Raw genomic sequence first — 17821 nt, 5'->3', positions numbered from 1 at the left:
AACCTTGTTTATACTTTTGCTTCGGGGTCTGAGGAAAGAGTTTTTGTAAACTGCACAGAGCAGAGGAGTAACTGCAAGCAGCCTTTTTCTTCTGCAGCAAATCCATTTATGAGCATTCAATAACAAACGAAGCTACAGCTGTGGCTAAGCAACACAAACAGGGCTTCAGAATTTCATCTGCATGTGTAAAATATGCCTGTCTGGCACATTCAGTGACTTAACCTTGACACACTGATACATTTCCAGACATATAAAACTGTACCTTACTTGAGCTACAGTCTTACAAAAGATCATTCTGGTGAGAAATCAGCATCCAAGATCAGGATTGCATCAGTAACCCGGGGCTTGCGAGACTGTTGTGGTAAAAGCAGAGTGACTAAGGCTGAAAGTCATCCTGCTCTACCAACCAAAGCCAGAAAAACCCCACCCTGTAAAGCAGTTTGCTTAAACCCAAAATCCTAGTAACATTAGATTTCAGCTTTTGCTATAGCTAAGAATGAACAGAAGAAACCTATTACAAAGTGAAAAAGTCAGGAATTAATATAGTCCAGTTTTGTGGGCATTTAATGAAGTCAGAAATTTGGAAAACTGTTAGCATTCATTCCAGTGTCACTGCAGAAGGCAAGAACAGCAGGGGAAATGTGAGCAATAAATCACATTCTCACAAATAGTCTAGGAAGGAGGAAAATGTCAGACAGGAGGGTGCCTGGGTCCTAAGAGTTCAGGTTCCCCATATATTTCTCTATGTTCACCCTTCTGTGTGATTTATTCCATTCCCCTGAAACAATCTTATTGGGGCTGTTACCTGCCAGCATTTTTGGACAATGTCTGCTAAAGATAACATTAAATATATAAATGCCATAGATCATAGTCTGACCATCCAGCCCTGCAATATTGAGTCTGGACTGATATATGGGTCAGACTCTAACAAAGGTCCCCTTCCCCTTTTTCAAAGGTAGAATTGCAGACATGCCAGTCAGGCCATGGCAACACAAGTCAGGGAATTGCCACAGAGCCATGTGACAAGAAGGCTCTCAGTGCTGCAGGATCATCCTTTTTTTTTTAAATATTATATGTCTGGACTTGGCAGTGGTGAAATTCACTGCTAACTGTGCAGCTATGAACACAGCTCTAATGACAAAAAATTCATATGTGGGTAGGCTCTGTGTGTACAGCATAGAAAAGGACCTGACAGAGAGAGAAGCAGGCCAAGTCCTCCTTATCAGAAAAGTAATTCCAACTAGGATAGTATAGCCAGCAATATCATCTAAGGGGACATAAATAACTGAAAGTGTGATTTATAGTTAATAAACATGATGTTTCACAATGCCTGGCCTGCTCAGCTGGGGTAGAGTCAGATGCTTACAGGACAGTACATTATAAATAACAGCTAGATTGGAAGCTGACCAGATATCAAGTAGTCCTGCATCAAGCCACATAAAGAGCAGTCCTTGTTGAAAAATCCATCTCTCTTGGTGCTTTTCAGTACTGATCAATGTTATATCTGATTGCAGGCACTAGAAGTTACACAATAGTGAAACTGTGTAGATGAAGGTAACACCCACAAGTAAATGAAGAACCAACTGCTAACAGGAGGGAACTAAGAGAAACACTATCTCACTGCATTTTAGCCAGGACACAACACTGTTGCTTTAAAAATCAGCACTGCTTCTGAACAGAAGGCTGAAGAGTAGCCATCCAGCCTCCATATGATTTATAATGGAAAGATATTCATCACTGCCTAACACAGCCAGAAACAAATGTAGCTAAAATCTAGGCAAAATCTGGGGCTGAGAAGTCTGTTAATTTGTAGAATAGACTCTTTTATATTAAAAGCTAAACTTGATTAGGATAGTGAGAAACGTACCTTATAGAACAATTTGTATGTCAGCAGATGGACCAGCTACATGGCTGACTGTCTTGTTTTAGTCTTTGCTTTCTTATTTGAACTAAAAATCATAAGGTCATCATAAATCAGATGGCAATCTTGTTCTCATAAACAGCTTGCCAGAGAACACAAATTGTCAGAACTAGGGCACACACTGTCATCCGTAATTGCTTTTGGTGGGAAGCATTAATGAAACTAAAAGGCTCAAGGACCATTCAGAAAAGAAGGAATTGAAGGTTCCCTATGGCAAATAAAACTCATTACAGCAGAGACCAAGAACATGTTTCTCTGTTAAGAGTTATCCCCTCTAGATATGGAATAAAGATGAAGATAAATCTTTGAAGCTTCCTGCCTTTGAAGTACAGCCACGGTTCATTTATACAGGTATGGGTGCAATGAAAGGGTAACCTACTGAATCTATCAGAATCAACTAAACCACTGACATTTCAAAAGACAACAAAGCAGTTTTGCTGTCTTTCCCTTCTTTTACAAATGAGCATCCTATACAGCTACTAGAAGGCTGCAAAGTTAAAGAAATGGTCTAGTTCTGCTCGATAGTAACGAAAATTCCCTCCAAGACTTCTGACTCTCTTTTGGTTTCACCTAGAAGCATCCCTCTAGACTTCTCTCTGATCTGAACTAAAGATGGGTATAAGCAAAAATTAATTCATTTAAGACTAATTCTTCTTTCTTGATGGGTCTTATTTCCAGTGCATGGGAGTGGCTGGACTTACTGTGGCTAATAATTACCTCATACCTTATCTGGATCATGGCTTCAAGCAGTAAGGCTCAGAAGGACAGGGTGGAGTGGGGAATTGTATTCTTCTGCTTTGTCTTGTGGCTGATACTGAAGGTTGGTAAACCTTCTGAAGCTGATCTGTTCCTGTGTTTGGCAATCACTGCACCAACATTGTGATTTTGTGTGGCTGCAGGCCCTGTCCACAGAACCTGCAACATTTCAGGAGACCTCTGAAAGCACAAGGCCCTTTAGAGTCCTTAGACTAGCTGTTATGAGGAAATGCTTTTTGACTGGTTTGATGGCCTGGCAATGGCAGGCATTGACATTTAGGACTGTAAGGCCCCAGTATCCTGCTTTAGCTGGATTTCACAAATGCAGTCAGAGGGAATTTGTATCCTTGAGGTTTTTTGAACTGATACCAAGAATAACAGTCCAGACATGCTCTGTCCCAAGCCTGCAAAACTGTGATCTATGTCCTATCCATCTCCTTGATCCTTGTGTGGGAGACCAAAGGCTGATGTGCAGTCTTGCCTAATTCCAATACTTAGTAATACTGAATTAGTGTTCATATTTTGGCACCACAGCTGCTTAAGCCTTTGCAGATCCCTGTTGTGATGTGAATGAGAAAGGTCTCCTCACCTCTTTTTTGTATGCACCAGAGGACAGATTTTCAGCTGAAGAAGTCATTGACTTCAGTCAAGCTAAGACAATTCATGCCAGCAGAGTTCACCCACAGTTTTGTGAAGTGCCATTAATCTGAATATCCCATCAACTTTTAACCACTTAATCACTACAAAGATATGTAATTACTGTGTCGGAAAATAAGTTTTCACCTCCATTTTTCAGATCAGACAGAAATTTCTCATTTGAATGTCTGCCTTTCTTCTTATCTGTCCAATTTGAGCATGCAAGCCCTTTCTACTTATTTTGCTTTGGAAGAAGAAATCCTTCACTGGAGATGTTCAAGCATTGTTTGGATGCAATCCTACGCAATGTCGTCTAGGATGACCCTGCCTGAGCAGGGAGGTTGGAGCATATGACCCACTGTGGTCCTTTCCAACCTCACCCATTCTGTCACCCTGTGATTAATTAACTGACATTTCTGAGAGGCATTCGTACAATCCCTTAGCTCAACAGTTGTATTCTTTTCAAAGACACTAAAGAGATGTATTCCAACACCGCAAATGCTTTCTAAATTTAGTGAGATTTCAAGCTGAGGGATATTTTTATATTTGAGCCCCAAAATACATTTAGAAACAGTCTGGGAATTGTGACTTATGATCATATAATCTGATCTTGTCACAGATGTTCTTATTTCCATAGACTATAATAAGATCAAGAAAAGATATTATTAGCCACAATTTATTCACTTATTTTAATACCTAAAACTAATCATAAGTTATCCATGACAGTATAATGAAATGTCTAATACTAATGGGTAATATATTTGGCAAAAATTGTGTGAACTGAAAGCCCAAAGAAATTTCTGCCAGAAGACTTGTTACATTTAGACAATTTACTTCTCAGCTAGATCCTCTGCAGCACCAGGTTCCAAGTTCAGGTTGGGCCCCCTGAGATACACCCCTGGAAACTGGTCCTAATGGAGTGTGAAATCTCTGCAAGTCACTGTTGCTTTTCCAAAGACATGAGAAAACACGACAGCATTCACACGCCACAGTCAAGGACACATCCTTCTAAGATTTTTTTGTTGGAGGAAGAAAAATTTTCAGGATTCAGCTGTGCTGAGTCCTTTCCCCATTACAGGCCATAACTGCTGTTATCAATGCAGGTGCCTGGTGCCACCTACAGCAGGTACCAACATTAATTACATAAACCAGTGCAGTGAACTACTTCTGGTAGTATGAGAATTTAGATATGACACACAAAACGACACCCACCCCTGGCCTATGCAACAGAATATCCAAAACCATATTTTACACCTTATATTGCTCATTTGGAATTGTGGGGGGCTTTTTCAGCAAGTCTGAACAACCCCAAAAGAATCTGCAGCAACTGTGCATGCTGAACAATGCTGAAAATGTGCACTTAGAAACCGAACATAGAATAAGCCATAGTTTCAGTCTGCAGGACAGAACATGAACTAGAACTAAATGAGGCAATTTTTTTTGTTGATACAATAAAATAGCATAAAAACACTGTGAAAATTCCACTGGATCAAATTTTTAAAATGTAAACAGCAATTTCATTAGGAGAGAGAGTAAACCCCTGTTAGTGACAGGCATTTAGTATTCAATTCCACACAGGAAATAAGTAATTCAATACACAGCAAACAGAATAAGAGAAGGTAGATACCTCTGGGTGATTTATCAGGTAAATTACAGATCATCTTATCAAGAAGAAAAGCATGTAGATTATAATCAATTTCTATTAGATGCAAACTAGATTATTTATGGAAATTAGCTATTAATGCATTTTTCTGGTATATAAGGGAAGATTAATTTTTCCAGCTATTTTTCTTCTTAACTATACTTGCTTATGATTATTTTTCTTATGTAAAATGATTAATATTCATTTACTAGAAATGATGATTTGTGTAAGAAAAATGGAGAGGTCCTTGAGGGAAAAGCTGAGCAAACTAAGGACAATGTAGATGATAGGGTGTTTCAGGAATTAACATTCCAACAGCCTAATGGTTGCCAAAGGTTTAGGAGACATTTCTCCTGCCCTAGAGCCAACAACACTGGTATTCTCATTGTGGCTGCCCTATTCTTCTTGCCTGTCTATATCTGTTGGGTTTTCTTTGTTTAGTGTTTAAATCATAATTTTTTTTGTGACTATAGATAGTTGCTTTATTCTGCCTGTGCAGTGCCTTTTGCAGGGGAATCATAGCCCATGAGCTCAAAAGCCCCAAAATAATGCGAACAAGGGACCACAGTGGTATTAATCCAGTACACAATGCTCGTCTTTCACAGCATATAAACTTGAATTTCTCCTGCATGCTAACAAAAGATAGTATAAAAAAGGGAGAGGAAAAAGCTGCTCACAGCTTGAAGTCAAGCAGAATTTAGGGCAATTGAGAAAAAGCAGGTAATCTTCCTCCCTTCCTCTACCCCACCTTCTCCACTGTCCCAACTGTTGCAGTTTTACCTGTATTGTGTGAATAAAGCTCAGGAAGAGCCTTCTGACTCAACCCACTTATCTAACCATATGCAACACTTTGCTGCTTGTAAATTCATGTGAATTCCTTAAAAAGCCTCAGTGAGCAGACCTGAATTTCAGAAGACCTCTTGATCCTTTTCTGATGGTTCAGAATGTGAGGTATTTTTCTTTACGGAGACAATGGAACTATGTGCACAAGCAGAGAGCTTTCAAGGAGAAATGATTTCCTGTTAATAAAGTCACAGCTACATCTCCCAACAGACATTGCTGACTCTTTCAAACAAGAAAAAAAACCCAAATCTTTATGTCTTCTTAGCTTTTGTATCATAAGCCTCAGAAGGATCACAAATTGAGGTGAGAGGGTCATGCCATTAGTGAATGGAAATGTGCAGAAGCCCCATTTATCACCAAAGTCCTATCTGTGCTATTACATCAGGGATGGCAGAGGTATGTGCAGGCTCTGTCCCTGCCAGCCAGGGTCAGCTGAAAAACTCAGGTCTTCCCTTAGAGCTCGAGAGATAATCAGGAGATCTTTGGCCAAGTCACAAGTTCAGTACACGCAGATCTCATTCTTTGAAGAAAGATCTTAGCTTTCCTTCCTTTACAGAGACATCTCATGTAACCAAATGCCTTAAGCTGATATTGATTTCTCTCTTCTTATCTTTTTATTGATTGTCTAGAGGAGCACATGCTCGCTGTGGAAAAGGGGTATAATTCTCATTTTACGGACTGAAAACAAAGGCAGAAAAAAGGTCAGTGGTAACTAAGGTGAGTCTGTCTTTCCACAGATCTAACACTTGGAGTGGGCTGGGATCTTCCAGTCAGCCCAGCTCACCAGCTCTGCCTGAGAGTACACCCAAGTGATTCAAAAAATGAGGCTGATAAGTGCTCAAACTTAGCAGCAGAAGTAGTGAAAAGATAAGCCCTTCTGAACCACATCACACGGGCCATATGTTCTACTGCCTCAAACACACCGTCTCATACAGTGGGTTATGACAAAGAATGCTGCCTGTGAAATTTGCACTTTTTATTGCACAGTGTATGGAGTAGCATGGGGAAAGAAAAGATATTTGACAAGAAAGGTGAGACATTGCTGAACGGTTAAATTAACACTATTTCATACTTTCTTTTAGTCTCTTTTTTCTGTCTAGTAGGGGGACTTTGAATATTCTGTTGGGGGCAGGATCAGTGATGGAAACAAATTGTTTTAATAAAAACAGGGAAGGTTTTCTACAGAAATTTCAGGGTTTAATTCTTTGTCTGCCTGGATAACCTTAGATTTTGGCAGTATTCCTAAAAGAAGCCTCATCAGGAAAGAAATTGGAAGAGCTTGTGGGGAAAGGATATAGTTTAGTTTGCTGCAAACAGAAACAATGTACTGTTTCTGTTTGCTTATTTCCAATATGCATATGTCAGGGTCACTCACAATATGAAACAGAGAGCAATAATTACGTTATCCAGTTGTGTTTCCCTGGGGCAACTAGAGAATAATGTGCTCCTTGTCATCCAACAGAGAATGAGGCCTCTTGTTTCTCTACAGATACCATCTTCCTTATTCAAGAGATTTATCATTATTAATTGTCATCTGATTGCATTTGTACTTTCACAAAACCACATGGGTTTTATCTTTTAACAGACATGAGGGAGCTTCTCTAAAGCACCATGTAGAATAACAGGCTTTTAGATCTTCACGGTTTTATTGGCTTTTATTTGAAGCATAATCTTAGACCTCCTAGTACAAAGATGTGTCACATATTTTCCTGGCTCTATTTTTTAGGCAAGCCAAACTGGAAACATTTATAGGATGTGACTCATATTTTCCTTTTATAACATGCTTTTCTACTTTTTGGCTATTCTATACTAGCATGGGACTGCCAAGATCCTTGCTAATGGTTGTGTGGTTTAGTCCTTGTGGCTTGTTTCCCACAATGAAGAGAGAAGACCTACCATTAAGCATCTCACCACCACGGACTCTTCGTCACACAACTCATACCTCCGCCTGGGCATCTTTTATAACTTGCAACTCATTGCTCCTGAGTAACCCATGCAACATCTCAACCTATTTTTCATTGGGAGCCTCCAGAAATGCCCCTCCAAAACATCTAAGAGATGTCAAAGTTTATTCATAAACGGCTTCTCCTCACTCTGGGAAATTATCAGGCATGGTACTGACTTGAAGAGCTTGGCTTGAGTTCTGTTGTGTGCTTAAGGAGAATATCTGGCAAGTTTCACCAATAAATATAAAGTCAGTGGCTAAAAAAGTTGACTAAATGCCAACAGGAAGAGGAAGACCTTGGGGATTTCCTGATGGTCTCACCCTGGAAACATGAACCCAGGCTGCAGGAGATCCATAACAACTGATACTTCAGGGTTTAAAGACAGCAACTTGTGAAGCAACATTAAGTTACCTGGAATACCATTCACAAGACTTAAAGACCATTCACAAGATCTTAAAGGTCCCTGTAACAATTACTTTGAGTGAAGCAAAGGAAGAGTTAATAATAGTAATAACCATGAGGTTCTGTGGGAATATTTTTCCTGGCAAAGCCCGTAGAACCAGTTATTTTCCTTATCTGTAAACACTTTCTCAGACTATCAAATGAGAAAGTCACTGGTTAGGGGTAGGGAGGGCATTCAATGACTCAGCAGAAGACTATGTTTGTTCTGCCACAAAGGCCTTTCATTCTGATCTGTCTGAATGCCAGCTTTGCAAACCAGACAATTACTTCTTTCTAGATCACAAAAGACATGGACTTAATTATACAGGAAAATAGTAGAGATGACATGAAATCAATTATTTGCATGTAATAAGAGTTTGTTGCTTACCATCCCTAAACAATTCAGATGTTATAAGAAGAAAAAAATCTCCTTTTACACCTTGATCTTTAAATTAGACTACTGAATTTAAACTGTATTTGAAGGTAATAATCAAGCTTTGCCCTTTAATCTTGTGTCCATCAAAACAAAAAGCATCCAGTGCCTTCCTACTATGACCCCATATGTTTTATGGCCAACTAATCAGAATGATCCCACAAATGAGTAGAAATCAGCACAGTGGTGCCTGGTGGGGAACCACAATCTCAACTGACCTCAACACTTTAGTTCTTGAGAAGGTGTGAGGGAAACTGAAAGGAAATGGAAATTGAGGGTAGGTTGAAAGGAGGCATCTTTAGCACACCACCAGCCTTTGACTACAGAAGAATAAAAATTCTCAGGTGTTGCTGTATTTCCTCCAAAAGAGAGGCCTTTGGGTGCTGCTAAGCCTTCAGTCACCCAAGAAATACCTGTCCCTTCAGAGAGGCAGGAAAAGAGTAGCAAAGAATAAAGGGAATCAGTTCAGAACCAGACTGGAATGCAGGGATCCCATAAGCCTAGTATTTAGCTTAGTTCACTCAATTTTCATGGAATCAGAAACATTCATCTGCTTCACGCACCCCTAGAGAGGGAGATCACAACTGCTCCTCACCAAAAGGAATCACTTACCAGCAGATTATGAGTCTGATAATACACTTACCTAAGGTCTCCCTGAAAGATGCTTTCCATCCCCTGTCTGCTCCATAGAAGTCAGTGCTAAACACCAGGAACAAGTTATTACTGGAGCTCTTAATATTTGGAGGCAATTCTGAGCCACAGAATTTCCCAAGGAGAGGAGCATGAATATCTGAGCCATCATACACTGCAACATAATCTTTGTAGCAGGAGGGAGATATTTCAAGCTGGAAGCTGTTGAATCTGTAAAACACAGTAGGAACCTTAGGTATCACAGTTTCAGTTCTTTTCCTGTGTTACGTGTGTTTTAATGCTTGAGGAAAGGTCCAAGTACTAGCATTAGCCAAAGCCATACACAGACGAAACGTCTCTCCAGGAACAAACCAAGCAACTATTAAAAGTATGGCAAAACTCTTCAGCCATCAAGCCTCAAAGAAATTGGGACTCTCACCCACTGGGCCGCTTGCAAGGCAAGCTGTCAGCACACCTCAGCTTGCTGTGAAGCAGTAGGTCTCTCCTGTGCAAACACACCCTCTCTCACTTCAGCAATTGCTCAGGCCGCAATTTCCTTGGGCACGTGAGTGGCCCATAAAATGCAGGCACAGACTGCAGGCCAGTGAGTCTTCCTCTTAGCTGGGAAATGTTCTCCTAATTCACAATCATATGATTGAAGAACAGGTCAGTTTTTAATTTCTCAGTGGCAAGATTTTGTGGCAACGATATCCCTCTCTTAGGTGAGACAGTATGCACTCAGAAATACACTCTTTTTGGGTGGATATTATTACTTTGTCTATAAAGTGAGTACCAGCCTTCTAAAAGAATTATTATTTCTCTTGTTTAAACTTCTCAAAGGCTGTCAGAATTTAACTAAAAAGCATGAGCTGCATTTTTATAATTTTATAGTCCTCTCAGTAACCAAACTGGGAACTTAAAACTGTGGTGATGCTTTTTACATAACAAGTTAAAAAGAAAGATGGAAGGGAGCCTGAGGCTGATCAAAATTACTTCAGTAACCATTTCTTATTTTAGTTTAGCTTTGACCTTGGAAAAGGAAAAACACAGGAAATATTGTCAATAATTGCTGTCTTTAACTGGAATCAGAGACCTCCCTGTTCCCTTAATTGTGGGAGTGTGTTTGCTTTGGTTCTGTCCGGGTCTCTCCTCTAAGTTCTTTAAGTTTGGTGTACCCCAGTTGGCGCCCCCCCTGTTTTATTTAAATCACCCTATCTGTCATTTTTATCTCCTCCCAGGACCCTGTCTGTCACTCTGGCACCCCTCCCAGGCTTCTGGAAAGTTCTAGCCAGGGGGCCAGGTGGTTGGTCCTGGGAAAGGATTCCCTCCCTTCCCCTGTTACAGTTGGTTCCCTTATGTGTCCCTCGTTCTGATTGCCACACCCTTCCCTTCCCTGGTTGGTTAATCTGTAATCCCCCCCTTGTCTCCCCCCCCACCCCCCCAATAAAATCCCCTTCACAAGATCGGCAGGTGCGCAGAGTTGGGCACCCCTGGTGGTTGAGGTCCCCCCCCCCCCCCCCCCCGTTCGGAGGGCCAATAAACTTTCTGGATTTAACCCAACTCTGAGCCTGCCCCCTTTCCTCCGCCATCTGCCTTCATCGCCGCGGTCCCTTGGAAGGACCCACGAGCCAGACCTCTGTTCACTCCGATATCAGAGGCTGGCCCCCACAGCCTGCTGTGTCCCGAGCTGACCGGGCTGAGTGGGAACTGTTCCTTGAGGACACAAAGGCAGCGTGGCGCCCAAGCGTGGGGCTCCCCGTTCCATCGGACCCCACAGAAGGGGCGTCCTCGGGAAAGGCAGCTTGGCGCCCAGGCGTGGAGCCCTGCTTCCCTCGGACCCACGGAAGGGACTGATTGCTTCGGCAAGCGCGTCCTCGGGACGTCAAGCTACCCCAGTTGCAGCACTCTCCGTTTTAGTGAGCTGCATTCCTGGGGATGAGGACGGCAGCTTCGCCTGCGCCGCGAAGTCGTTCTTGGCGGAGGAACCAGTCGCCTGGAGCTAACCTGGACGCCAGTCAGGTAAGTATTTTTCCCCGGGGGGGGAGAAACTTGCCTCAAAGCTGGTAAAGGCTTTCGGAGGGACCAGTGTCCCCGGCTCTTGAAGAGCCAAACACAGGATGGTCCCCGGCTCTCAAAGAGCCGAACGTAGGCTGCGCAGCCCCGGAACAAGCGCGGTTTGCTTGTCTCCGGTTGGTTTTTGGGAAAACCGGCGTTCCAGGCTTGAAGTTTAGCTCCAGACGCTGTGCTGTCGGCTATGGGTGCTAAACTCTCCACAGCACAGAAGGGGGCATTTCTCCAAGTTGCGGGACTCCTTGAGGGTGGGGGGATAAGTTTTTCAAAGGGATGTTTAAAACGGTTTATTCGGTGGCTGTTTCTGCACTTCCCTCAGTGCGCTCAGGATTCGGTTTTGAGCGTTTCCTTCTGGAATGCCGCGGGAGAAAAACTGGCGCGATCTAATTCTGCCAAAGAGAAAGATTTCTCCTTTCTGTACTTGCAGATTAGGTCGGCGTTGAATAAAAAAAGGGAGAGGGAAGGATGAACAACCCCGAATTCCCCAGTTGTTACCCCTAACCCGTCTCCCGAACCCGTGTCCCCTCAAACGGGCATCCTGAGGAGAGCAACCCGCGATGCGCAGGGCTGCCACCATCTCCCTGGCTCTCCTCGGGGTTCCTGGAGCCCCCGCTCGGACAGTCCCAGCCAGACTGCCCGAGGCTTATCCCATTCCCTGGCTTCCCCGGTTGTTAGACCCCGAGTTCGGTTCAGCTATCCAGAGAGTTTAGAAAATGCCCTCCCTGCCTGAGGAGGACAAGATGGCGGGCGCCACGTGGAAGGGACCCCCTCTTGCTTTTCCCCGCGCTTTTCCACCCGAAATCCCTTTCTCCCGAGTCCCAACCCCTTTCGCCCCGACCCTTCCTACTCCCAAGTTGGGTCCACCCCTCTTACCCCTCCTACCTGTCACCAGTGCGCGCCCCCGTGCTCCGCCCCCAGAAATTGCGGCTCCATGCCCGGCTGCCTCCCACTTCCTGCTTCCGGTTCCCACGCCTGTCCTTCCGGTTCCCACGGTGTCTGGCCGGAAGGGGGGGGGCCCGAGGACCGGAACCTGGAACTGGATCCCATTCCCTCGGCCGCTCCGGTTTTTTATCAGAGGTCCCGGAGAGGAGGAACAACCCATGTCAGCTGGGAACCCCTCTCCCACCAAACAATAAAGGAACTCTGCAAGGCACAGAAGGAGTTTGGGAGAGAAAGCGAATATTTTCGTGGCCTTTTAAAGGCAAGTCTCTCCGGAGCAGTAATGACATCTTTCGATCTGTGTCAGCTTTTCTCATGCCTGCTTTCCTCAGCAGAGTTTCTGCTCTGGAAGGCAGCGTGGGAAAGGGAGCTCCGCAAACTCCTTCCAGCGCTCTTGCAAGGTTCTGATATGGCCGTTGATGCCGACAATAAGGAACTTACATTGGACCATCTAAGCGGCGAAGGAGATTGGGCTTTGGCGCCGAAGCAGGCTCAAGGCCTGCCTTTGGAGTTTCTGCAACAGGTCAAGGAAGCGGCCGGTAAGGCATTCCTTGGTCTGAGGCCTGATGTCCCCATAGAATCCTACTCGCAGGTCCAGCAGCAACCCACTGAGTCATTCCTAAAGTTTGTGGAGAGACTAACCCGGGCTGTAGAGTTGCAGGTTAAGCAGCCGGTGGCCAGGGAAGAGGTCATTGCAGAGATGGCTATGGTGAATGCCAATCCTCAATGCAAGGCAGCCATCCTGAGCCTCCCCCTGGACCCCCCGCCAACCATACAGACTATGTTGGAAGTTTGCGCTGCAAAGGCACCACACCTGCAACCTACCAGCTCAGAGAGACAGCGGCCTAGAGGAATGGCCTTAGTGGGAACAGCAACGCATCGCCCTGCAGCAGACCAGAGGAGGACCACGGGCCTGAACACCAAACCACCTCCAACTGCAAACGGCCAAAAGCGAGCCCCGCAGGCCAGGAACACCTGCTTCCTATGTGACTAGCCTGGACATTGGACAAGGGACTGCCCGCTCAAGCGGCAGTTCCAGCAATTTAAAAAGGAACATGAACCTGGGGGACAGGAGGGCCAACTGCAACAAAAAAACTGAATGGGGAGCGCACACCCGCCCCGCGTGAAGACAAAAAAGGGACGGGATGCGAGGGGGAGGGGAAACTTAGAGAGACCAAACTATCAGACACGACTTTAAAACCGGACTTGACTTCCTTTTCTGATGGTTATTTCAGGTTGCAGCTGTTGACACCGCTCCACCTAAAGACCAAAGAGTGGCATACTGCACCGGTAAGCACTGGTGGTGAGCTGTGGGCAGAAGACCAAAGCCCTGACAGGTATGTCATAGTTGGAAATGTTACCTGCACACCACAAGAGATCGAAGTTGCTCCGGGACTAATGACATCTAGTCCCGAAGGACCCGTTCTCTGGCTGCGCTGTGTCCACCCACCTCTGTTCCTGCCCAGAGGGCAGACAGTCGCCCAGGCTATCCCTGTAGAAAGGCCACCCCCAACGGTGTGTGCCACACATGTAATAGGGACAGAGAAGCCTCGGGTAGGCTGCAAGGTCAACAGAGGGGAGGAAATCCTGCACCTCAGAGGGCTTCTAGACACAGGGGCAGATGTGATGATCATTCCCACACAGGAATGGCCGGCACATTGGGAATTGCAGAACGTGGCTGGACACATGCAAGGTGTTGGGGGCGTTCAATTGGCCAAACAATCAAAGAGCATCGTGCAAATCAAGGGACCAAGCGGACAATTGGCAAATATACGTCCGTTCGTATTAGACTACAAGGAACCCCTCTTGGGGAGAGACCTCATGCAGCAGTGGGGAGTCACAATTGACCTACCTCACCCCCCGAAAAATTTTTGGGTTGCGGCCACTGAAGAGCGCCCTACTCAAAAACTAAATTGGAAAATTGATCAGCCCGTTTGGGTAGAACAGTGGTCGCTCTATGGTGAGAAGTTGAAGGCGCTCGAGAAGCTCGTGGAGGAGCAACTTGAAAAGGGGAATATCGTGGAATCCAACAGCCCCTGGAATTCCCCTGTCTTTGTTATCAAAAAGCCTAACAAAGACAAATGGCAGCTCCTCCAGGACCTTCGTCAAATTAACAATGTTATCGAAGACATGGGCTCTCTCCAAACAGGGATGCCATCCCCAGCGATGCTCCCTCAAAATTGGAATCTGGCAGTAATTGATATTAAAGACTGCTTTTTCCAAATTCCCCTGCACCCTGACGATGCCCCGCGTTTTGCCTTCTTGATTCCTGTTATCAATTGAGAAGCCCCAAGGAAAAGATACCATTGGAAGGTGTTGCCACAGGGTATGAAGAACAGCCCGACCATCTGCCAATGGTATGTCTCTTCCTTGCTTGCCCCAGTTCGCACAGCAGCAAAAGAGGCCATCATCTTCCATTACATGGATGATGTCCTCGTGTGTGCCCCCGACAATGACATGCTTGCCAGTGTGCTCGACCTGACAATCAATGCATTGGTTGCTGCAGGGTTCGAGCTCCAAGAGGGAAAGATTCAACGGATGCCACCTTGGAAGTACCTGGGCCTAGAAATTACGAAGCGGACCATTGTGCCGCAAAAATTGGCTATTAATACTAACACCAAGACTCTGGCAGATGTCCACCAGCTGTGTGGGTCTTTAAATTGGGTGAGGCCGTGGCTGGGTCTGTCCAACAAAGACCTAGCCCCCTTTTTGATTTACTAAAAGGGGGAGAGGAGCTTAGTTCTCCCCGGACACTTACCCCAGAGGCGCAAACAGCTCTGGAGAAGGTGCAACATCTAATGTCCACCAGGCAGGCAAGCAGGTATAGGCCTGACTTGCCATTCAAATTCATCATCCTGGGTAACCTGCCACACTTGCACGGGGTTGTCTTCCAATGGGAAGACAACAAAAAGAAGAGCAAAAAGGACCAGGACTGGAGTGATCCCCTCTTAATCATAGAGTGGGTATTTCTCAGCCATCATCGGTCCAAGAGGATGACACAGCCACAAGAGCTGATGGCTGAACTGATCCGGAAGGCTAGGATCCGGATCAGAGAGTTATCAGGATGTGACTTCGACTGCATCCACGTGCCAATTAGGACAAAAACGGGCCAAATTACTAAGGTGATGTTGGAGAGTCTGCTTCAAGATTGTGAAGCATTGCAGTTTGCTCTGGAGGGCTACACAGGCCAAATTTCTTTGCATAGGCCAGCCCACAAAATTTTCAATTCAGAAATTCAATTCGAGTTAAATACAATAAGTGTTCGGAGCAAGGAACCTCTAAAGGCCTTGACAGTTTTTACTGATGCGTCCGGGGCGTCCCATAAGTCCGTGGTGACTTGGAAAAACGCCCAAACTCAGCGGTGGGAGACTGACATCAAAGAGGTGGAAAGATCGCCTCAGGTTGCTGAGTTGGACGCAGTCGTCAGGGCTTTCGAAAGGTTCCCCAAACCCCTAAATTTGATAACAGACTCTGCATATGTTGCAGGGGTAGTCTCCAGAGCCGAGCACGCCATTTTGCGTGAAGTCTCCAACATGGCCTTGTATGAGTTGCTCTCAAAGTTAATAAATCTAGTCTCCCACCGAGAGCAACCATTTTACGTGATGCACGTCAGGTCACACACGGACCTGCCCGGGTTCATCGCAGAAGGCAAGAGGAGGGCAGATGCCCTCGCTGCGCCAGCTGCGATGGCCCCGACTCCAAACGTGTTTGAGCAGGCCAAAATCAGCCATCAGCTGTTCCATCAGAACGCTCCTGCCCTAGTTCGTCAATTCGATCTAAAGCATGACCAGGCCAGGGCGATTGTGGCTGCATGTCCAGAATGCCACCAGCTAGCCCTTCCTGCCATTGGTACTGGCGCAAACCCCCGTGGACTTAACAGCTGCGAAGTGTGGCAGATGGACGTGACACATGTTGCTTCATTCGGCAGAATGAAGTACGTACATGTGTCAGTTGACACCTTCTCGGGAGCAGTTTTTGCCTCTGCCCACACAGGGGAAAAGGCTAGCAATGTCCAAAAGCACTTAGTGCAGGCATTCGCTACCCTGGGCATCCCCAAAGTCATCAAAATGGACAATGGCCCAGTGTATACCTCCAAGGAGTTCTGGAGCTTCCTGCAGCAATGGGGAATAGAACACAAGACTGGCATCCCCTATTCCCCGACAGGTCAAGCCATTGTAGAGAGGGCCCACCAAAACATCAAAAGAATGCTCCAGCGCCAGTGCTCCTCAAAAAAGCTAGAGTCACCTGCTGTCAGGCTCTCAAAGGCATTGTTCACCCTAAATTTCCTCAACTGTGCCTTTGAGAACCTGAACCCACCAATCGTGCGGCACTTTGGGCGGTCTCAGCGGTTGCAAATGAAAGAAAGGCCTCCGGTGTTGGTTAAGGACTCAAGAGACTAGGGAGATACAAGGGCCTTATGAACTGGTTACCTGGGGGAAAGGGTAACATGTGTATCCACCCCCGAGGGCCCTAGGTGGATCCCATCAAAGTGGGTGAAACCGTGTATCTCCCAGACCATCAGGAAGGGAGATCAAATACCCCCCAAGACCGGGGTAGGCTAGTCGTGTGCCTCTCTGAACCCCAGGCCCCAAGTTTATCCCAGTTGTTATCCCCAGTTTCAACCTCATTTTTCTAAGTTTTGTTTTAGTTTGGAGACATCGGAGATGGGTCCTGTGCCGTCAGCGGATGGGGATTATCCGGATGGACTAGATCCATTCTCCAGACCAGACTGATCTTGTTTTTTATTCTCTTGGTTGTCATAATTATGTTCGGACTGCTGAAAAAACTGCTAACCAGCATGATTATGAGCTCATCCTCCCCTGCAGACATCAACCAAGCAGAGCTCCCCAAAGACTTTGAACTCGAGCCTATGGCCCAGGAGATGACGTGGTTCGGGGACCTGTACCCAGACTCGGAGTACTGTCCCCAACCCGAATTCATGTCATCTTAAAAAACAAAAAAGGAGGAGATGTGGGAGTGTGTTTGCTTTGGTTCTGTCCGGGTCTCTCCTCTAAGTTCTTTAAGTTTGGTGTACCCCAGTTGGCGCCCCCCCTGTTTTATTTAAATCACCCTATCTGTCATTTTTATCTCCTCCCAGGACCCTGTCTGTCACTCTGGCACCCCTCCCAGGCTTCTGGAAAGTTCTAGCCAGGGGGCCAGGTGGTTGGTCCTGGGAAAGGATTCCCTCCCTTCCCCTGTTACAGTTGGTTCCCTTATGTGTCCCTCGTTCTGTTTGCCACACCCTTCCCTTCCCTGGTTGGTTGTTCTGTACACCCCGCCCTTGTCTCCCTCCGCCCCCCCCCCCCCCCCCCCCCCCCCCATAAAATCCTTTGCACGAGCTCTGCAGGTGCGCAGAGTTGGGCACCCCTGGTGGTTGAGGTCCCCCCCCCCGTTCGGAGGGCCAATAAACTTTCTGGATTTAACCCAACTCTGAGCCTGCCCCCTTTCCTCCACTGTCTGCCTTCATCGCCGCGGTCCCTTGGAAGGACCCACGAGCCAGACCTCTGTTCACTCCGATATCAGAGGCTGGCCCCCACAGCCTGCTGTGTCCCGAGCTGACCGGG

At 45.8% G+C, this 17821-nt stretch overlaps 1 protein-coding gene across 2 annotated transcripts in view; it reads right to left on the bottom strand.

The window, feature by feature from the left end:
- The window catches only part of CUBN (cubilin), a 151870-nt gene that overhangs the window by 7631 nt on the left and 126418 nt on the right, over positions 1-17821 (bottom strand). For both annotated transcript variants that reach the window (XM_069006729.1, XM_069006728.1), the window contains exon 59: positions 9262-9479. In XM_069006729.1, coding sequence (XP_068862830.1) covers positions 9262-9479 — 218 coding nt within the window. The remainder of the gene's footprint in view (positions 1-9261; positions 9480-17821) is intronic.

This window comes from Aphelocoma coerulescens, chromosome 2 (assembly GCF_041296385.1).
Source record: "Aphelocoma coerulescens isolate FSJ_1873_10779 chromosome 2, UR_Acoe_1.0, whole genome shotgun sequence".
NCBI classification, from domain to species: Eukaryota; Metazoa; Chordata; class Aves; order Passeriformes; family Corvidae; genus Aphelocoma; species Aphelocoma coerulescens.
The sequence above is the reverse complement of the archived record's forward strand: the minus strand, read 5'-3'. Positions and strand labels throughout refer to the sequence as shown.